The sequence below is a fragment of the Schistocerca gregaria genome, chromosome 7, assembly GCF_023897955.1.
Source record: "Schistocerca gregaria isolate iqSchGreg1 chromosome 7, iqSchGreg1.2, whole genome shotgun sequence".
Classification (NCBI taxonomy): Eukaryota; Metazoa; Arthropoda; class Insecta; order Orthoptera; family Acrididae; genus Schistocerca; species Schistocerca gregaria.
Genome location: NC_064926.1, coordinates 52,086,808 through 52,110,774, shown reverse-complemented (window position 1 = coordinate 52,110,774; position 23,967 = coordinate 52,086,808). Strand labels below are relative to the sequence as shown.

The following is a 23,967-nucleotide window of genomic DNA, read 5'->3' as shown; positions in this document are numbered from 1 at the left end:
TCTCCCTGTACAGTTTCTGTCCCCTTCCCCTCTCCGACACGCAGACACATAAAACATCACTACATAGCACAGCGCTTTGCATTTAATAAACATTAAAATATAAATTTTTGTTACTACCCATGTTACAAGTAAAATACGAATTTAGTTAACTAACTGCATGATTTTTGCTTTACTATGCATGATAACATGTCGTGTTCTGACATAGGTGGGAGAGGGAAAAAAGGATTGCTGGTCAGTCTGCTCTCCCGAGCGGTACAAAGCAGAAGGCAGAAGGACAATGCACAGTGAAGACATTTGATTCTTTTCTTCTATCTGAGCCAACATTGGTACAGGCATTTACTAGAAATGCAGGTGGTGAGTCTCGGTAGGAACTCGTTGTGGAGACCCTTGGACAAACAGGGTTTTGAAATAGTTGTTTATTCCAGACATAACTAATTAATACACTGGAGGCTAGTTCTAGGGTAGAAACACCATGAATAACACCGTTACAACAGAAACCAGTGCAGAAGTCCCAGGAGTGGATGCTAACCACAGTATCAAACACTAGCAGTATCTTAAGGCAACAACTTTGTTGCAAAACAAAACATACTGAATGTGACACTGTTCACTGAGGCACTCCAAGTGAGAGATCAGACTTACGCGGAGCTGGACCGAGGCTGGAGTCGACGGACGCGGATTCGGCGCCCACATCGTCTGACTCAGAACTCCGCCAAAATGCGGAATTTAGCGGTTTTAAAGAGTCGCATGGGGACACTGTTTTTCCCACATAAAGTCACCCAGCCAGTCCCGTAGGTCTCTTGCAGGTGCCTGCCAATCACTGTTTAGTTAGGTCCCTTTACTGCTCCTAAGGCGGGGATGTTAATGGAGTTGCTCAAACTGAGTCCATATTTTGTATCAACAGTGTTCAGCTGAAGGCTAAACGTAACTGCTCTGCTAGATAAGGCTTTCCAAATTATTTTTATACGTCATTTAGCCTGAAACGTCCGCTTAGAAAAATTAATGAATTACTGTGCTGATAAACCTCTTACATTACTTGATTTTCAAACAGCTGAGCAGAACTGAACATACACAGACATTTCGCTCTTTACCTATTCTGATAAACACTAAACTGACACACAATATTTTTTAGCGCAACGCAATCTGACTTTCAATAATCCGTACAAAAGAATGGCCCTTAATAACATTAACCTATACCTTTCATGTATCACTTACAGAAATATTCGTTACTCGAACTACTGCAATACAGTGTGCGCCACTACTGCCAGCAAAATAAAAGATTCTAACTACTGAAGGCACTAACTATTGTTAGGCATAGTTAGCAAATGATAGACTTTGATAAAGAACAAACAATGTATTTACCTTACTAGTGTTCAAATGTCAAAATATCTATAGTAGTTCATGGAATTCAGTCTTATAAATTTACTGTCTCTGATGGACACACGTCCAGATTATTCGCTCTCAAAACTCCGCCATTTCTCTCCCCACATCTACCACTGCTGGCGGCTCATCTCCAACTACGCAGCGCTACGAGCTATTAACAGCCACTCTCTTTCTTACCCTAGTGAGGCTACTGACGTTGCTATTCTCAGGGCTGATATCAAGCTGGCTGTATACGCTAATATGTGCCTGTTGGTTACGAAGTTCTACGGTGGCAACCTACCACAGCGTCTAGACGACATATGAAGTTACATGTTCATTCCTTGAAGGCTAACTAACGCCCTGGGACCGCGTCTGGGGGCGTCTGCATTTTTGCAAGGCTCTCCCATTACGGTTTACTTCATGTAACAATATGTCTACTTGTTTCGTCTTCCCTCAGAATCGCCTTGGAGCGCCTGTTCTCCCTTCTCACAGCTTCAAGATAACACTACAATAGCAAGGAGTAATCAGTATATTACAAAAATATTGATAAATACCAATAAACGCCTAACTCTTTAAGGAATATATATTACAAACAGTCTTTTTGATAAATACCAATAAAAGCCTAACTCTTTAAGGAATATATATTACAAACAGTCTTTTTGATAAATACCAATAAACCCCTAACTCTTCAAGGAATCTAACTCGCTATTTATAAAACAGTTTCATACTTCCTAATACTATACAAATGTAGGTCTTCAGGCTGTCTGGTCGAGGCGTTGCTGTCTTGAAAAATCGGGTTTTCTGCCGGTAATCTGCGTCATACTTGCGCGATATCTCGATTTCGTATCTCCCAATCTTCATCAGGTGCTCCTTTAAGCTCAAGTTGCTGTCATGTCTTCGAAATAAATACTTCACAAAAAATTCATGGGATCCAGATGCTGATGGCTCAAGTTATGCATACATTGATGCATCTGGTTGTCTATACATGGTGCGCATAGGGGCCTGAAGATGGCCTTGCTGAGATGCCGAAACCGTTCGTCTAAACAGAATAACTTCTGAAAACATACAGCTGTTCGGTGGTTTTTCTTTGGTAAACAGCTGACCAGCCCTTGTGCCGTATCCACGATGGAAAACAGAAATAAGAGCGTAATGTTGACAGCAGAAAGAATTAGTAATTTTATTGTGTGACGTAAATCGCTCTTGACTGTTTTCATTTCCGTCCGGTAACCTGGCCGCTATTGACCAAACTGTTTGTGATAAACGATTCGAAAACGTGGTGTTCTTGATATTTTCTCAGAAAACCACCTTCTGCTTCAGCTGATTCCCTTATAGTCAAGATATTAAAATAAAACAGAGAAACAATAGTTTTGCATGATGTTTGCTTTAACATTAGAACGTACTAACTGTTCTTTTGTAGGTAGGCGAAAGAGTCATTTCACTGTACTCGAGTGGAATATTCAGGAGAGGTAACTCTGAATTGCAAATGAACGTGCTGCTGTGTCTCGATATAAATATTGATGAATATGAAAATTTAAAAGTTCCCGTGGCTCGAGGGACATTTATTTTCTGTCCATATCATGTGGCATAAGCGTTTATCAGAGCCCACTGACAACATGAGAAATGACGTCCCGTTGGCGTGCGTGACTTTAATCGAGTGACTGCATGAACCCACTTGACGTGTTTATCATAGTCATTCTTAGTTCACGCGTAAATAAAAGAACTTCTCAGACATTACAGATTTTATAATTGTGGAGATACAATAATTAGTGCATAGTTATGCCATAACACTGGGATATTATCTCAATGGAGTAATAGTAAATTCACAAGCCGTCCATCAACATAAGCTTGCTGATCAACCAGCTATCGCCAGTTTTCAAAGTGTACCTGACGTGTCCTTCATTATTATTATTTTTTTGTCTGCATCCTGCTATAAACAATGAATTTATCGGTAAGTTACATCGTACCTTACAGTGACACTGACCGCATGTTGAGCACTAGTTTTCGAAAGCCTACAGTTGATAAATGCTTCGCGTCTGATGCAGATAGACGCTATTCCGATCCCAGACAACTGGCCCAATTCATCAACAAATACTAGCCTTTTCTATGCTGCTTCGCACGCGTAAGCGTTCGACTCATACATTGCACACATTTCCTCCTCTACTCCTTTCTCTGTGCACACCGTCCGTCTGCCGGCTCTCTGTGCAACAGATATGAAAAATTTATTTATTTCAATCTGAAATTGTATATGAAATAATGTGATTTGTCATTGCAGTTTCATTGGAGAAAATGGTGCTGTGCTGACGGCTATCATTTTGATTTTGTAATCAACAGCACTTTGCAGTTGAAAGGTGTGCGAAATGTCCCCAACTGTGATTACTTCCTTACCTCTTCTTACACTGTACCATCTATTGGGGTGTAGTGTCGACGCGTTCCGTGTTTCCATGGTGAACCGCACGTCTAGCCAAATCCTCCTCCTCCTCCTTGCCCCCTCCACTGTTCTCTTCCCCACAGCTCCGTGGCTCGTGTCTCTGTCCATCTCGTCCTTTCACCCTTTATGACCACCTAACCCTCATCCCTCTCTGTTCATTTCACCTCCCTTCCTTCGTCCGACCATCTACTTCCCCTCTACCGCCTCTATCATTGATCGTCGTTTCCTTTATCTCTTCATCTCCACCTCCCCGGTGTGTCTGTCTCTCCATCTTCTCCTCAACTTCGCTCTTTGTCCCGCTCCCATAGATCTGTACAACTCCTCCCCCTCATACCTTTTTTTTAAATCAATAATGGGGAATAACTCATGACAGAGATGAGGTACAGTGAAATGTAAAAAGATGTAAGAGACAATAGCTGTAACCTTGCACGTGATTTTCAAGGTGATTTGGAAAACATATAATGATTTTTTTTTTTTTTTTTTTTTTTTTTTTTGTAAATGGGAGCCTTAATACTTTAAGATATGAAAAGAGCGACAAATTTACAGCTAAATTATACATTATACAAGGAGATGGAAATGTTGAATGAAGGTCAAATGAGCAGATATGTTTTTAGTTCTAGTAGGGATACAACTGGAACAGTGAAGTAATACAGCAAAATTCAGTGTTAGATACATGTTGGAATGGGAATAAGGGGTTACTTATGATCACCAATAACCATGATCTTAATGATAATTATTAAAGATCATTCGAAGGTTGAATTTTGGTCCATGCGAACCTCTATTTGTGACGCCAGGTATGGAAAGAGCGAAGAGAGATTTGAATTTAAAGTTTTAAATAACGTGTTAATGTACAAAAATAAATACATCAGAACGCATTAATGTTCTCTCGGCATCTAAAAGACAGAACAGTCACTAATCACACGCAGATCATTGCTTTCCAGATCAATGAGAGGTTCCCGTCCATCTTCATACCTTGGGGTGCTTGATTCAAAGCATACCTATGCCTTCCAATTTGTACCTGGAAATGAACCATTAAGCATTAGCTCAAAATGACCACTGTTTGCTTTATCCTTCATCTGTTTCGAGTTAATCTCTAATATAATTAAAACATATTTACTTATTTAACCTTCACTGAATCTTGGCAAGACCTTGAATAATGTCTCACTTACACGTAAATTAGCTGCTGTTTTCAAATATTAAATTAAACATCATGGTTCCCATTTAAGAAAATAACTTTAATCTCCAAATCACTTCGAAAAGCAAATTCAAGGTCACGGACATTAGAAGCAATGCGTGGCTCTCTTCCCATTTACAGATTTTTTTTCTAAAACACTTTGATGTATCTAATATCTTTCCTGAATTAATTCCCATTACGGTTTAAAATGATCCACACCGTTTACATTTATACAATGATCATGCAGAACATAATGAGCACTGACCCGCTATCGATATAAATCCGTCCAGGCGATGGCAGCGCCACCTGGGAAGGAATGGTCGGTAGTCAGACACAAGCACAGTGCCTATAGCATCAGAGCGTGCTGCCCGTGTGTAGAATGGCGAAGGCACATGATCTATCTGAGTTTGACTAACAGCAGATTATGATGGCTCGGAGGTTCGCCATGAGCATTTGGGAAACTGCACGACTTGTCTAGTGTTCGATGAGAGCTGTGGTGAGTGTCTTCAATACATGGAGGAACCAAGGTGAAACCACATCCAGACGTTGTGGGATTGGGCGACCACCAGATGTCGCGCGTTGTAGGCTGGGCAGATTGGTAAAACGGGAAAGGCTGTGGTGGAAGTAACGTCAGACTTTCATGCTGGGCAGAATACAGGTATGTCTGAACGCACAGTGCAGCAAACACCCCTAATGATGGGCTTCCAAAGCTGATGACACATGCTTGTGCCAATGTTGACACCACGACATCGGCAAGTACAGCTGAAATTGTCATGTGACCATCAGAATTTGACGTAGTCGCTGTGGCAGAGCGTTGCATGGTCTGATCAATCCCGATACCTTCTTCACCATGCTGATGGTAGTGGGCGAATCCGTCGCCTTCCAGGAGAACAGCTCCCTGACACCTGTACTCTGGGACAGAGACAAGCTTGCAGCGGCTCTATTGTGCTCTGGGCAGGATTCATGTGGGTACCCATTGGGCCCAGTGGAGCTCATGCAAGACAATGTGATGGCCAAGAAGTATCAAGCAGTATCATGCACTGTTACAGACCACGTATGCCCCTTCATGACAATCATGTTCCCCGATGGCAGTGGCATTTTTCAGCGAGATATTGCGCCATGTCACAAGGAGAGGAGTGTGATGGAGTGGTTAGTTCAACACAGTGGTGAGTTTCAGTTAATGTGCTGGCCCCCCAAATCGTCCAATCTCAATCTCAACATAAAACTTGTTTTAAAATTGTAATACATCCTAAGAATACTTTATCTTCGATAGGCTCTTAAGGTGAGAGTACCCAAGGGTCATAGCCATAAATAATCTTGATACAAACACGCGTTTCCAGTTTCAGAAATATCTGTTATCTGTAAGTTGATACAAATAGCATTATATGCACTATAATCCGTACCATTGATGCAGCCACAATAGAAAGTTATCTGTGGAGGAGGCAAACTATTCCATGATTCCAGAAAAGAATAAGCAGCCTTTTCGAGTTTTGCTGGGCAGCAGTCTCCATGATGGACTTGTCTGGCTCTGTAACAGTTTCCAAATTGACCTTGTTGTGCCGGTACTGCGAATGGTTGAATGCAAGTGGAAAAGTTTTCCGTAATTCGTTTTATTGAGGGCGTGCAGCTCTACTGTTTGGCTGAATGATGATTGCATCTTTTCTGGAGGTTAAAAAGTCCTCACTTCGGATCTCCAGGCAGAGAATACTCAGGAGGATATTATCATCTAGAAAAGTACAACTAGCGCTCTGCGGGATGGTGTGTGAGATTGTTGACCCCTAATCGGGTGGGCAGGCTAGTGAATTTAAAAACGAAAATGGATAGGCTGAAGTTAAATGTAGTGGGAACTACTGATGTGCATTAGCAGGGAGAGCAGGACTCTTCGTGACAGCAGTACAGCTTTATCAAAACAAAATCAAATAGGACTTATGCATGAGTAGGCCCTCGTTTCAGGCAAATGCCGGGATGGTTCCTTTGAAAGGGCACGGCCGATTTCCTTCCACATCCTTCCGTAAACCGAGCTTGCGCTCCGTCTCTAATGACCTCGTTGTCGACAGGACGTTAAACACTAATCTTCTCCTCCTCCTCCTCCATGAGTAGGCCCACTAATGGGTAAGAGAATGGGAACACCAGTAAGCTACTACGAGCAGCTTAGTGAACGTCTTACTGTAGCCAAGGTCGTCACGTAGCCGACATCCATAGCAGTAGTACAAGTACATGCAAACTAGTTCCGCAGATGAAGAGGTCGAATGTATGCATGATAACATAAAGGAAGTTACTGAAATAGTTAAGGGAGATAAATGTCTAATTGCGATGAATGACTGAAATTAGCTAGTAAGCAAAGTAAGAGAAGGAAATTAGCTAGTAAGCAAAGTAAGAGAAGGAATAGTAGTAGCCGAATTTGATCTGGGGAAAATAATGAAAGAGGAAGCCACCTGGTAGAATTCAGCACATATTACAATTTAACCATCGCTAACATATGGTTTAAGAATCGTGAGGGAAAGTTATGTACGTGATAGAGACCAAGAGACATTGGAAGGGGTCAGAGTGATTCGATAAATCTGATACATAAATTTCGAAAACAAGATTTTAAGCCACTCATTACCAAGGGAAAGAAGTAGACTGTGATGATAATGTACTCGCTGTGAAGTGCAGATTGAAACGTGAGAGATTTCAAGAGGTGTGAAATTAATTAGGCGTCTTTGATAAAGTGGAGAAACCAGAGAAAGTTGAGAGCACCAGAGGGGGAATTAGGCAGCAGTTGGTTGGGGGTTGGGTTGTTTGGGGAAGGAGAGCAGACAGCGAGTTCATCGCGATTAGGGAAGGATGGGAAAGGAAGTAGGCCGTGCCCTTTCAAAGAAACCATCCGGGCATTTGCCTGGAGCGATTTAGGAAAATCACAGAAAACCCAAATCAGGATGGCCGGACGCGGGATTGAACCGTCGTCCTCCCGAATGAGAGTCCAGTGTCTAACCACTGCGCCACGTCACTCGATAAGGCAGCGGTGGTCCGAAATGAATGGAAGAAATACAAGACAAGATGAATGGGTAACTTTGGAAGGGCAGTAGGGGATCACATAGACCAAAATGTAAGGCCAACTAGAAATCCATGGATGAAACAGGAGGTATTTGATTTACCTGATGAAAAGAGGACATACGAAAATACAGCGGAGCAAAGGGAATACAGGCGTCTGAAAATGAGATTGACAGAAGGAACAAAATTTCTAAGCTGGAATGTCTAGAATACTAATGGAAGTATCTAGAAGCACGCATAACTAGGGGAAAGGTAAGCGATGTTTGTAGAAGAATTAAAGAGATCTGAAGCCAGTACTAAGCAAAGAAAGGAGAACTGAAGGATGGAAAATATGTACAGTGGTTCTGTATGAGGGATCCATACTTGTGCACAATATTATGGAAAAAGAAGTGGAGGTAGATGAAGATGAGATGGAGATAAATTGCTAGAAGAATTTTACAAAACGCTGAATGATCGAAGTGGGAACAAAGCCCATGGGGTAGATGACATACAAAGCCCATGGAGTAGATGACATTCCCTCACAATATTTGAGATCGTTGACAAAGCAATCCATGGTAAAATTATGCCATCTGGTATGTCAGACATATGATGAAACTTTTGACATGAGGAAGAATGTATTAACTCTAGTTCCAAAGATGGTAGGTCCTGTCAAGTGTGAATACTACAAAAACAAAGTTTAATAAGACATGGTAGCAAAATGATAAGCATACATATTAATATGACTTATTTACAGAATAATGGGTAAACTGGTAGAAGCTGACATCGGAGGGATTTAGGGTCACTTAAGGATATACTGTCTTTATGTTTTTCTTAGAGGGTAGGACGAAGGAAGGCAATTTACAATTATGTAATTTCTGGATCTATAGAAATTTTTTGACAATGTTATCTGGACAAAATTTTTTGAAGTTTTGAAGGTGGAAGGAGGGATAAAACATAGAAAGCGAGGGACGTGAAGGCAATCCGTAGATGACAAGGACGTGAGATGGAGTTGTAGCCTATCCAGAATGTTATTCTGTCTGTAGCAGAGCAAGCTTTGAAGGAAACAAAGGAGGAAATTGAAAAGGGAATTAAGAAGAAATGCAAACTTTAATGTTTGCCGATGACATTGTAATCGTTCCAGAGACAGAAAAAGCAACTGGAAGACCAGTTTAATGAAACTTACAATATTTAGAATTTTTGATAAACACAACCCGTTTCCTGCTTTTGATTTTGAAGACAATGTTGGAGCACTTGAAAGTTATAAATATATAACGCCACCACACCAAGAAGTGTTTGTAATATGATTATACATTCTTCATATTATCTCTGCAAACAGAATTTTCCATCATCTATCGGTCCTGCAATTTTCTTTAAGGCAAGTGGGTGACTGACTTAAACCACCTGGCACAATGATATACGTTATATCTACGTCTATATACGTAACCTACAAGCCACCATACGGTACATGACGGATGGTGTTTTGTACCACTCCTAGACATTTCCCTTACTGTTCTACTCGCATGTGGGGCGAGAGGAAAATGGCTGCCTATATGCGTCCATACGAACCGTAATTTTCTTATCTTGTTTTCGTTGTCCTTATGTGCGATGCACTTTGGCTGCAGTAGAATCGTTTTTCAGTCAGTCGCAAACACTGGTACACGAAATTTGCTCAATAGTGTTACGCGAAGCTAACCTCAATTTTTTTTTTTTCAGTGATTCCCATCTGACTTTACGAACCATCTCCGTAATACTCACGTGTTGATCTAACTCAAAGTTTCCATACTGTGCTGCACGAGTTATTCTTCCTCGATATTTCACGATACTAACTACAGCTAAAAAGTTTTATTGTTATATCTGTGTTATTAGTTATGATTTAAAATTGAAGTAATCACTGAACAAAACAATTTTTCTCATTGTTAAAAAATTCATGAACATGAACAGTACCAAGACTCTCAAAGTGGTTTGTTGCAGGAAAAGTTAGAGAACCCGTGACCTGATCCACCGGTAAATAAATTTGACTGCACGCTTCTGAATTTATTCGGTGTCCTGGACACCCAAACACTCGAGCTGTACTCAAGAATGCGTCAATCTATTATTCTTCGGTATATTGGGAGAAGGCTAAGAATGTGTAGTTTTTCGATAAAGAACATCATATGTAGAATAGATATCCCTTATAGAAAAACTACACTTTCCTAGACTTATCTCAAAGTACCGAAGTCGACCATTCGGCTTCCTTACCACCGTCCTTGCGTGTCATTTCATTCCAAATCACTTTGCACGTTTTACCCAAGTATTTAATCAACGTGAATGTGTTAAGCAGTACAGCACTAATACTGTGTTCGAACATTACATCCTTCTCTACCGTATTAATTATATTTTCCTGAATTTAGAGCTAGCTATACTTCAACACACCTTATAGAAATTCTGTCAAAGTCCTTCTGTACGCTATTACTGTCAGTCAACAGCGTCACTTTCCCGTATGCTACAGCGTTATTAAAAAAAAAAAGTCGAAGGTTTCAGTTCACACCATCCGTCAGTTTATTTATGTATACAGAGCACAACAGAGGTCCTATTGCACTTCCCTGGGGTCCCCCAACAATACATCTTCCTCTCATGAGCTCTGCCGTACTGAAAGGCGTACTTGGTTCTTTTAATTGAGAACTGTTCGTGTCACCAAAATATGTGGGAACCAGTTTCGTATGCTTGGAACTTTGTTAACAGTGTGCAAAAGGAAAAAAGATAAGGCAGTCAGCACAACGGCGCCAGTCACAGATAAATCTTATCCGTCTAAGAATAAAATACAGCAAGCACTAAGTCAGGATATGCACAGTGTTTATGAATAAAATGGCTGGAATGTGTAAGAATGTCAGACAGCGAACAGTCAGACATTAACTCACCCGAAAGCGCTAACGTGAAACGAGTCGCATCTTTCAACTGACGATTTGGAAATCCTTCCTTGTCTCGGTTGAGCAGATCGTCTCCAACGAATTTATAGACTACTGAATCATCATCAGATGACGCTGGGACCGGTATCATGACTTCCGTATTCAGTAGAACGTCCAGTGGAACTACAATTCAGTCTCTACAGACTTGTTGGTCTGTTGAAGGCGGGTGTGTTGTTGGTTTCCGATGCACCATTTGTGTACAGTGCATGTTGCTTGTTCTATAAAATTCGTTCTCAACAGCGAAATCTGTTACTTGATGTATGTTTTTATTTCACAGTAACGACGGCTGCCACATTTAATTAAGGTACTGTGCATACTATTACATTAAAAATAACTGCGTTACATACACTGATCATCCAGAACATTATGACCATCTAGCATACAACCGCTAGATCTGCATTTGGCACGGATAGCAGCAGCGACGCTTCATGGCATGGAAGCAGTGAGGCCTTGGAAGGTCGCTGGAGAGAGTTGCCACCATACCTGCACACACAAGTCACCTCACTCCCGTAAATTCCGGAGAGGGGATGAACTCTGATGCCATGTTCAGTCACGTCCCAGATATGATCAATCGGGTTCAGATATGGCGAGTTGGGGGCCAGCACATCAACTGGAACTCGCCACTGCGTTCGTCGAATCACTCCATCACACTCCTGGCCTTTTGGCATCGCGCCTTATCTTGCTGAAAAATGTCGTTGCCGTCGGGAAATATGATCGTCATGAAGGGGTGTAAGTAGTCTGCAAACAGTGTACGATGCTCCGTGGCCGTCATGGTGCCTTGCACATGCTTCACTCGTCGCAAGGATTCCTGCGACAATATTCCCCAAAGTATAATGGAGCTGCCGCCAGTTTGTTTCAGTCCCACTGTCTTGGAGCTGTCACCCTGGAAGACGGTGGATTCGGACCCTCCCATCGCCATTATCATGAAGGTATCAGGATTCATCAGACTATACAGCGCTGTGCCACAGCGTGAACGTCCATTGCCGCCTGTCCAGCTTTACCAGTCTGCTCAGCCAACGACATCAGTCATCCGTAGTGAAGGGTGGCCGTCCAACCCCAAGAAGTCTGCACGTGCTTTCATCTTGGTTTCGCCAACTGTTGAAGACACTCTCCACAGCACTCCTCGAACACCCGACAAGTCATGCAGTGTCCCAAATGCTCTTGCCTAGGCTCCGAGACATCACAATCTGCCTTCGGCGAAATTCAGATAGATCGTGCGCCTCCCCATTCTACACACGAACAGCACACTCACTTATACTGCACTCGCCGTGCGTGTGTCTGACTAGTAGGCATTCCTCGCTCAGGTGACTCTGCTACCACCTGGAAGGGGTTTATATCGACAGTAGGTCGGTGGTCATAATGTTCTGGCTGATTAGCGATCAGTGACAGTGATCAGTTCATTTGGATGCGATTTTAAGTTCAGCAGAACTGTTCTCGCCGTGTGATCACATTTGCCTGACCATTAGGAGTGACACGCACTGGAATTGACTATTCGTTAGCAGTTTGAGTCTTTTGTTACAAAAAATTTTTTTTACATATGCTACTGGCCATTAAAATTGCTACACCATGAAGATGACTTGCTACAGACGCGAAATTTAACCGACAGGAAGAAGATGCCGTGATATGCAAATGATTAGCTTTTCAGAGCATTCACACAAGGTTGGCGCCGGTGGCGACACCTACAACGTGCTGAAATGAGCAAAGTTTTTAACCGATTTTTCATACACAAACAGCAGTTGACCGGCGTTGCTTGGTGAAACGTTGTTGTGATGCCTCGTATAAGGAGGAGAAATGCGTATCATCACGTTTCCGACTTTGATAAAGGTCGGATTGTAGCCTATCGCGATTGCGGTTTATCGTATCGAGACACTGCTGCTCGCGTTGGTCGAGATCCAATGAGTGTTAGCAGAATATGGAATCGGTGGGTTCAGGAGGGTAATACGGAACGCCGTGCTAGATCCGAACGGCCTCGTATCACTAGCAGTCGAGATGACAGGCATCTTATCCACATGGCTGTAACGAATCGTGCAGCCGCGTCTCGATCCCTGGGTCAACAAATGGGGACGTTTGCAAAACAACAACCATGTGCACGAACAGTTAGACGACGTTTGCAGCAGCATGGACTATCAGCTCGGAGACCATGGCTGGGGTTACCCTTGTCGCTGCATCGCAGACAGGGGCGCGTCCGATGGTGTACTCAACGACGAATCTGGGTGCACGAATGGCAAAACATTTTTTCGGATGAATCCAGGTTTTGATTACAGCATCATGATGGTCGCATCCGTGTTTGGCGACATCGCGGTGAACGCACATTAGAAGCATGTATTCGTCAACGCCATACTGGCGTATCACCCGGCGTGGTGGTATGGGGTGCCATTGGTTACACGTCTCGGTCAACTCTTGTTCGCATTGCCGGTAGTTTGAATAGTGGAAGTTACATTTGAGATGTGTCACTACCCGTCGCTCTACCCTTCATTCTATCCCTGCGAAACCCTACATTTCAGCAGGATAACGCACGACCGCATGTTACAGGTCCTGTACGGGCCTTTCTGGATACAGAAAATCTTCGACTGCTGCCCTGGCCAGCACATTCTCCAGATCTCTCACCACTTGAGAACGTCTGGTCAATGATGGCCGAGCAACTGGCTCGTCACAATACGGCAGTGACTATTCTTGATTAACTGTGGTATCTTGTTGAAGCTGCATGGGCAGCTGTGCCTGTACACGCCATTCAAGCTCTGTTTGACTCAATGCCCTGGCGTATCAGGGCCGTTATTACGGCCAGAGGTCGTTGTTCTGGGCATCGATTTCTCACGATCTATGCACCCAAATTGCGTGAAAATGTAATCACATGTCAGTTAATATATTTGTCCCGTTTATCGTCTGCATCTTTTCTTGGTGTAGCAATTTTAATGGCCAGTAGTATATATCCTAACGCAGAATAATAGTGATATGTGAAGGAGAATATGGGCTGCTGCTGATGAACTCAAGGAGAGAGGGATGAACAATGAATAATCGTGCAACCTTTCTGCGTTGATGGTACATGTGATTCTGAAACAAAATTATTAACTCATACTCTGAAGTTGTCCATTAATGAAAAATTATATCTGTAGGAAAATTAAATCGAGGGTGTTTTTATTTACTGTACGTGGTTATAGACGGTAATTCCATGAAATCTTTTACGTGCAATAGCAAAAGACGTATCCGCCTTTTTCTGTCTGTTGTTTTGCTGTTCGCTGCGGATGCACTGATTTATGTGTAGAACTTGAAGAGTGTAATTGATTGATGAGAATTTAATGGGATTTTTCTTTTCCTTTCAGAACCTGAAGGATCAGATCCTTACCACCAACGTCTGGTTGGAGCACGTAAGTAAAAACTGTTCTCTTCTATTTCGTAACTAGTGTCCATATAAATTATTTTGGATAGATACTGAATTCTGGTGGTGGTAAGTTCCTATGGGACCAATCTGCTGAGGTCATCATCGCCAGGCTTATACACTCCTGAATCTAACTTCTAACTTACACGCTACGGAGAACACACACAGCCATGTCCGAGGGAAGACTCGAACTCGAACCTCCGACAGTGGGAGACGCGCTATCAGTGGCAAGGCGCTTTAGACCGCGCAGCTACCTCACGCAGCACTGAATTCTGAATATGACGATTTCTCTGAGGCTGTGAGAATAGGGTTCTACGTTTTCACAAATTGGTACGTTCAGTGTTTTTAGTTTATTCTTGGTGTTTGTACATCAAGACTCCCAAAGACAGTAGTCTTACTGAACTAATATTTTATGTTCTGTCATCGTGGTTGAGATTGCCTGCATATTGGAAAGTTCCTTGCCTACGGAATACTCAGTTACATTTCACGGTTGCACCCTGCCGTTATTTTCTTTCAAGCACGGTAATTTAACTGTGGGCCTTCCAGTCAGCTATAAATGAGTGGGCCATGACTGACGTAGGCTTCTCGTGTTGCAAAATTTCTTAGTGGACTGAATATCTGCCCACACTAGCACATGACACAGACTGCGCCATAGAATGTGGAAATGCAGAGTTCCGGTATTAGATGGACTGCAGCGCGCAGGGACCTATGGTGCTTTCTTTCGCCTACGCTGGGAAATAAAATTTGTAAATGACGGGATTCCATGATCCAGATGATTGCCGCCGTAACAGTTAATAACGTTGATCGCACTGCGTATCAGGTGAGGCAATTGTGTCCGCTACAAAGCGTTCTCTGGCACATGGATGAAGTAACGGTAGAGACAGGCAAACTCTGATATAGCGCCTGAGCAAAAGGAATGATTGCGAGATGTGTGTTATGAATGAACAGACAACAGACATTCATATAATTGATTTGCCTCGATGGGCAACGAATCCACCTTCCTCACTGCGGATGCACAAGTACTTCCGACCTCCTGCGCGAATCTCTGAGAAGCGAGCATGGACAGGGTTTGCAGATAGGTGGCGCTAGATGGGGATGTGGTATGGCCGACAGGCGTGCCCAGATAGTAGCGGTAAACACTGTGTCCTAATGGTGCAGTGGTTAACTCAGCAGGCTAGTAAACATTCCCTACTAGCGCGCCGGGTGAGAAGGTTCCACCTGTCCCCGCCTCTATCGTCACGCTGCGAGAGCTTACGTGTTTGTCCCCAGTGTCGTGAGAGTCGTTGTGTGCGTAACATTGTTCTTTGTCTCTTGGCGTCTCGTGTTTGTGATTTGGTTCTAACGCGGCGTTCTCTTGCGCCGTGATGTTCTCCATGGCTCCGAGGAACATTCCAATTACAGGCACCGTCAGTTTTAGATTTGACAGATCCACGAGGAAAGTGCAACTAAGTTCTTTAGTAATTCATGATTAGCTAGTAGATACGATCAAGACCACTTCAGAAGAGGCCGGCTGCTGTGGTCGAGCGGTTTGAGGCGCTTCAGTCTGGAACCAAGCGGCTGCTACTGTCGCAGGTTCGAATCCTGCCTCGGGCAGGGATGTTCAAAAAGGTTCTAATGGATCTGAGCACTATGGGACTCAACTGCTGTGGTCATCAGTCCCCTAGAACTTAGAACTACTTAAACCTAACTAACCTAAGGACATCACACACATCCATGCCCGAGGCAGGATTCGAACCTGCGACCGTAGCAGTCGCACGGTTCCGGACTGCGCGCCTAGAACTGCGCCTAGATGTATGTGATGTCCTTGGGTCAGTTAGATTTAAGCAGTTTTAAGTCCAGGGGACTGATGACCTCAGATGTTAAGTCCCGTAGTGCTTAGAGCCACTTCAGAACAGGTTTGCATGGCTTACTTCGATTCTGAATCGTATGTGTTTGATGTGAAGTTTTTCGATCACCTTCAGGCACACACGCTCCTTTCTCGTCACTACAACAAGACCATTTCGCTCACGGTGATGGTTCTAATAGTATGGTTATTCTGTGAAACGCGGAGATGAAATATATACGAGTGTTTGGGTGTTCAACCTTCTGACGGAAGCTGATGACGGTTCCCTCAAGACCGTCCTGCTTCCGTTTGGGGATATACGGAATATACGGCGGGGACGCTGGTCCGCTCTAGACAGTTTACAAGTTTATAATGAATTTCGATCCGTGGACATGGTGGCCAAACGGAATACCCCGTCTTATTTTCAGGTGTGTGGATACAGGGTGCACACACATCCATGCCCGAGGCAGGATTCGAACCTGCGACCGTAGCAGTCGCACGGTTCCGGACAGGGTGCATATAACGTACACAGGACAAGAAGAGGCGTGTTTCTTACGTAATGAGTGGACACCTCCGTACAAATTGTCCGCGTCGTGTCACAGTTTTAAAATCCACTTACGAACAACGCAAAAGGCTAACTTTAGCGGATCTCGTTCCCCATATTACAGCCGTTATCTCAAATCAAGTGTCTGAGGGGCAACGCGAACCATTTCCACGGTTAATCTCGCGCCAGGTCGTTGCCACTGTAGCTTCCGCGCCGCCACCACCTCCACTTCAAAGCAAGTGCAGACGGACGCAAGATGTCGAAGAGTCAGGCGATTCCTCTTCCATTCTCCGTTCTACTGATCAAATCCCATCAAAGGAGGCCTCTCCCTTCACCGAGACCAGACCGCGTGGTAACATGTCGGTTGCTGTTCAAGATTCTATAACGTCCAGCTCCCCGTCCGATGTGACTCCCGAGAGTGAGACCGCCTTGTCGGACTCAAATGGGGGATAGACATGTTCCGGAGCTCCGTACTATATCGACGGACTTGCCAGTTATCCCAGAGTCTTCTCACCATACTTCTGCGCCCTCGGATGGGTAAAGTACGCCACCTACCACTGCTGATCAGAACCAGATCGGCACATGTATGCCAGTGGAACATGCGCCGTCAGTTTTCGTTTCCGTTGATTCCCAGCAGTCGCTCCGGCCACCTGTGGAAGAGTGGGGTGTGTCGTCTGTACCTGATACTGAGTTCCCATTGGACCAATCCAAGTTGTCCCCCACATCAGTCGCCTTCCCTCACAGCCGTAAAAACTGCGTTTTCAACATGAGCGCACGGCATCGCGAGAAAAAACAGAAAGAGGGTAGAAGAGAGGGATCCACGTCTTTACATTGGGATTCATCCGTTGACTTTGCCATGCACTGTGATACACGACTTTAAAGTTCATTTGCATGCAGAATGGTAATAAATAGATGCAGGCCTATATCTTTCTCACCTTGAATGTGAACAGAATTAGTTCCGAGCATAGACCTGCGGCGCTGCGACGATTTATTTACGATTCCAGTGCAGACGTGATACGAGCTACCTACTGGTACTGTGATATTTTACGGAAAAGGGAATGGCACTGACTGATATCGAAGTTCTTCATAACGACCAAGGAATAGGTTGTACCTTTTGTGACCTTATTTTATTTCTTTATGCCCCTTCAGGATCTGTCCGCTCCACAGATCGTGTGAGTTTTAATAAAAAGAATACACTTCACTTATTTCATAAAACTCCGCAGAAACTTCTGTTAGGGGAGGTTTTAATTGTGTTTTGCCTCCTTTGGATCAACCCCTTATTTTAATTATAGTAAGGAACTAGATATGGTGCGCTCTTCGTAAATGCGTGTTGTGTGAATCTGGCACTATCCCACTACCGTCACATATACGCATTTTAGCCGGCCGCTGTGGCCGAGCGGTTCTAGGCGCTTTAGTCAAGAAGCGCACGACTGCTACGGTCGCAGGTTCGAATCCTACCTCGGGCATGGATGTGTGTGATGTCCTTAGGTTTAAGTACTTCTAATTTCTAGGGGACTGATGACCTCAGATGTTAAGTCCCATAGTGCTTAGAGCCATCTGAACCATTTTTTTAATGGCAGGCAGTGTAAAATAATTTGAACCATATTTGCATTTTATAGCTATTTCCTGCAGTTGACTCAATCGCTTTCATCTTCCTGATTCTTTGTGTGGATAGCTGTTAGCGATAGACGTGATACGCACTTTTTTTTACTGATCACTGTGCCGTTGCTGTAACTTTAAACCACGTGGCGCAACCAGTAAAGCTGTATCGCCTCCCCTGAACGTTGAACACGTCCTTCGTAAAGGATACTTCCCTCGAGATTATCGTTGGAGAGGTTTGGGCCCGTAGCTTGCGTTTGTAGGCCCGTTATCCTTTTCATATGAAATGGCGGTCAGGGCATGCCAAACCTACGCTCCGGAAAGCTTTAATGAATTACGGTGCTGATAAAACTTTATGGCGGAGACAGACACGCTCTCTTAACTCAAGAACCTTCAGCTTACATGGTGCACATCCATAAAGGGGCAACCATTGGATTCAGGGTGCTATCAAAATTCCGGTCTTCCTACAGGATGAACTGACTTCCACACCTATGGTCAACTACTGACCTTCCAACGTGACATTTCGAGTGCGTTGTATAATTACGTTAACGACCGTTAAGATGTCCCTGCAACTGAGACGTTTGCCCCTGATCAATTTACTACTCTCCTGGATACCATGGTTACTTCCGCATTAAATGATGAATTTGTAAGTGACTTTGCTCGCGATGATATTATATGTCGTCTTATTGTTGGTTCACCTTCTCAAAATTCGGTGGAACTAGACGGTATTCCAAAGGAATTTTATATACATTGTTGGCCTTTTATAGGCGATACCACTACATCACAGGTAAATGAGGACATCCTCAAGGATTTGATTCCTGACCCATCGAATGTTGATCAAATCATTTTAATTCCGAAGACAACAGGTCGACGAGACATTGATAAATTCCGCCCGATCGCACTGCTTAATTTCGATTACAAACCTGTCTCCTAGGCAGTTAAGAGCGGTTTATCGATACTACTAGAAAAAATTCTTGCTGTCCAACAAAGCTGTGTGCCTGGGCGCACGATTCTGACTTCTGTAGTCGAATGTCAGGACTCCACTCTCTGGAGCCTTGCTTTTTATTGATTTTATTAAGGCATTCGGCCGGGTGAATCATTTCTCCTCGACGCAGGTTCTCAAGGCGGCCGGTCGGAGTCATACTGTGTGTCAGGTATGATCCAATATTTTTACTGGTATTAACGGATATGTCCTCGTAAATGGAAAACTTACTCTCCAGATCACCATCTGATGAGGCTTACGGCAGGACAGCCCCCTCTCTATGTCGCTTGTTATCTTGTGCTTGGAACCTCTACGTTGCCGTACTGCTTATCAGTTAATGTGGCTGGAAGATAGGAGATAACTTCTCAGTACGATCGTACGCGGATGAGGTTACGGTTTTCCTACGTCATATGTATGACATATCCTCGCTCAAGAACAAATTGGATTCCTTTTGGTCTCTGTTGGGGCCCGCATTAATGAAGGAAATATGCCCTATAACCTTTACGGAGTTTTCAACACGTTGTCATTCCAAGGGGAAATGTGGTTGCTCGCCACAAACTGTTAGGGACTACCGTGTGTCACTGTCCGATGGAAATGTCTGCGAATTCAAAGGGTAGTTCGTGAACACGAACGCCGTTCACTTAGTCTTCTTCACAGAGTGCTGATGTTAGATTCCTACATTTTCAACAATGTGTGCTATGTTTCACAAGTAATCCCGCCCCCAGCGATGGGGGCAAAGTGATGCGACTGTCCATCGTTTCCTTTGGGAAAGTCATATTTTTCGACTTATGTATGAAGTAGGTTCGAGGCCCTGCTCCCTCGGAGGGCTGAGACTTCCTAATATCAAAGTGAAGGATTCAGTGTTGTTTATACGTTCTAACATGTACTCGTGCTACTCACTCTATTACATCTCGCTTCTTTTGCTCGTTTTCGTCCGGCCAATCAGATTCCTCCTACCGATGTAGGCCGGGTCAACTCTAAATTGCGGCGCGTACGTGCATTTTATCTACTAATAAGTTTTCTAGAACATTTTATCGATGGCACACCTTATCACCAGATCTTTTCTTTCTCGTTGGGGAGAGAAATCATCACGCCGTTGATATCCTCGAAAACATTGTGGTTTCACGTTAGTCTTCCTGTCCTTCCAACTGAAGTCGCCTCTTCGTGGTATAGGATCGTTCACAGTCTGATCCCGACCAATGAACGCCTCCATCGAACTGCTCGTAGTCCGGCTGGTCTTTGCGACACATGTCGTCAACTTGATAGATCAGCACACAGGCTTATCCCTTGCGGACAAGAGCGCTGGCACACAGATTCACCGCACACTAGCTGTCCTTACCCAATCAGCTGAAGCTGCTACCTCTGTTGAACATGTTCTGTGTCCGGGCTCTTCCGTCTTCCCTCGGATTAAGACTAACTCGAGGATATGGCTCCTCGGACACTACGTCCAGTATGTAGTAGGGCGTCACCACGATCCAGAGCTCCGTGTGTTTGGCCAATATATGATGAAGGCTCATTGGAAGTGGCAGAGGCTTCCATGTTATCGTGCTTTATTTGTGTTCTTACTAGAGAAAAATTTTGTTTTCCTTTGAATCTCAGAATTGTCGAAGGAGTGAAGGGGTAGCTTCTTTGAAAATTACATCAGAAAATTTAGCAGGAGATCCGGGGTTCGAATCCCGGTGTGGCCAACATTTTCACCTGCCGCCGCAGATGCAGCTGACATCAATAATCCCTCCCCTTTCCTTTCTTTTATCCTCTATCTACGTTTAATTTACATATAATGTATCACAGCGGTGGATTCAGCGTGCTATCTGTTCTTTCGGGCATGTCTGAAAGAAGATACACCACGAATTTATACGGTCTTCCACTATTTTCTTCAAAATTTCAATACTCTTTCAGCATTTGACATTGTCAGACGCTTTTTCCACGTCGACAAATCCTATGAACGTGTCTTGATTTTTTTAGTGTTCCGTCTGTCATCAATCGCAACGTAAGAACTGCCTCTCTAGTAGCTTTACCTTTCCTAAAGTCAAACTAATCGTCATCTAACACAGTTTTCTTTTTCACTCTTCTGTATATTATCCTAGTCAGAAACTTGTAGCTGTTGAGCTGATTGTGCGATAAATCTCGCACATGTCAGCTCTTGTAGTCTCTGAAATTGTGTGGATGTTATTTTTCGAAAGTCAGATGGTGTGTCTGCCAGTCTCAGACATTATGCACAATATTGAGAGTAGCCGTCTTGTTGCCACTCCCATTAATGATTTTAGAAATTCTGATGGAATGTTATCTATCCCCTCCCCCTCATTTGATTTAAGTCTTCCAAACTCTTCTAAACTCTGATTCCATTACCGGGTCCCCTATCTCTTCTAAATCGAGTCCTGCTCCTTCTTGTATCACAAAAAGATGAACTAATCTCCCCACTCACAGACGCCTTCCGTCTGCTATTTCCGTCTGTCGTCTCCACTACATTAACAGTGGTATTCCCATTTCACTCGTTCATGCTAACGCCCTTGCTTTGAATTTCACCGAAGGTTGTTTCTGATTTTCTATTGCTGAGTCTGTCCTACCGACAATTATTTCTTTCTTGATTTCTTCACATTTTTCATGAAGTATTTTGCCTTAGCTTCCCTGCACTCCCTATTTATTTTATTCCTCAGCGACTTGTTTTTCTGTATTCAAGAATTTCCCGAGACGTTTTTGTACTTACTTTTGCATCGATCAACTGAAGTATTTTTTCTGTTACCTATGGTTTCTTCGCAGTTACTTTCTCTGCACCTATGTTTTCTTTCCAACTTTTATGGTTGCCCTTTCTAGAGATGGTGAATCCCCTTCAATTGAACTGCCTACTGCGCTATTCTTTATCGCAGTTTCTATAGCCTCAGAGAACTTTAAGCGTTTATCTTCATTCGTTAGTATTTTCGTATCTTACTTCTTTGTGCAAATGATTCTACTTGACTAGGGTCTTAAACTTCAGCCTACCCTTCATCATTACTAAATTGTGACCCGCGTATAGTTGCTCCTGAGTACGCCTTACAAGCCATTATCTGATTTCGGAGTTCTTGCCTGACCATGATGTAATCTAACTGAAATGTTCCCTTATCTCCTGGCCTTTTCCAATTATATTCCCTCCTCTTGTAACTCTTGAACAGAGTACTCGTTATTATTAGCTGAAATTTACCGCATTACTCAATTAAACTTCTTTCTCTCTCACTCCTAGTACCAAGCCGATATTCTACCGTAACCCCTTCTTCTACTCCTCCCCTAAAACCGAATTCCAATAACCCATGACTGTTAGATTTTCATCTCTCTTTACGTACCGAATGACCCGATCAATATTCTCAAATACCTTCTCTATCTCTTCACCTTCAGATTGCTTCGTCGGCATGTACGTATGAAATATCGTTGTCGGCGCTGGTTTACTGTCGATTCTGATGAGAACAACACTATCACTGAACTGTTCACAGTAACATACTCTCTGTCCTATCTTCCTTCTCATAACTAACCCTGCTCCCATTATATAATTTCCTACTGCTGTTGATATTACCCTATACTCATCTGACGAAAAATTCTTGTCTTCTTTCCATTTCACTACACTGCCCCCCACTATGTCTAGACTGAGCCTTTGTGTTTCTTTTTTCATATTTTATAGTTTCCCTACCACGTTCATACTTTCCATATTCCACGTCACGACTCGATAGAGCGTTATACTTTCTTCTGTTAAGCAACCTTTTTCTCACGGTGTTAGCAGTCCCCTCCCAGAAATCCGAATGGGTGGCTATTCGGGAAACTTTTGCAATGGCGACATCATCATGACACTTTTATAAACTGCTGTCCACACGTCTTGTGGATACACTTCATGGGTCTTTAATGCAGTGGTTTCCATTGCCTTTTGCATCCTCGTGCCTTTGATCATTGATAATTCTTACGACTTTATTCGCAATTTCGGATCGCAAGAGCAAGAGAGGGCCTGAACCTCTGTCCGTTCCTCCGCCATCTTTAACAATGATGTTGGCAGAATGATGGCTACTTCTTTTGCTGATGATTTTTACGCAAAGTTTAAGCAGTGGTGTTACCCTAAGACCACGGCCGCTCCTTATAAACAGACCGAGGTGCTAATTTCAGAAGTAAAGTTGTAATTTTTGACTTACATAGCCTTCGAATTAAAAATACTAACGTGGTCTTTAGTATTCATTTTATTATAACAGAACTAAAATATTGAAATATTTTTTGATGCAATATTCAGCTGCGTAACATGTGTGGAACTTGATCAGAGAACAGCAAGTTTGCGACGCCACAACTCACTATTCTATGCCACCGTTGGGAAGTGAGCTCTCACAAACTCCAGTGTTTCTCTCAAATCCAAACAAAGCCGTAACTAGGGTACGATTCGTCAGTTCGTTATTGCGACAGTCTTGTCAAGTGTTTAATATATCAGTCTCCAGCCTTGGTGCTTGCTATAATACAAACGTCAAAAAAAGTTTTGCATCACCTCGGTTCTGAGAGTTCGGGAACCTGTACAGAAAATTGGAACACAGGTCAAGATAAACATCATTTCCGCCCTTTTTATTGCTCATGAAAAGCACACACTGCATGTTGTACCACCATACAGTGAGACCTTCAGAGGTAGTGGTCCAGATTGCTGTACACACCGTTACGTCTGATACCCAGTAGCACGTTCTCTTGCATTGATGAATGCCTGTATTCGTCGTGGCATACTATCCACAAG

General features: G+C 43.4%; 1 protein-coding gene across 2 annotated transcripts in view; it reads left to right on the top strand.

The window, feature by feature from the left end:
- LOC126281695 (acetylcholine receptor subunit alpha-L1) overlaps positions 1–23,967 on the top strand; it is a 601,659-nt gene that overhangs the window by 314,929 nt on the left and 262,763 nt on the right. For both annotated transcript variants that reach the window (XM_049980867.1, XM_049980868.1), the window contains exon 2: positions 14,239–14,283. In XM_049980867.1, coding sequence (XP_049836824.1) covers positions 14,239–14,283 — 45 coding nt within the window. The remainder of the gene's footprint in view (positions 1–14,238; positions 14,284–23,967) is intronic.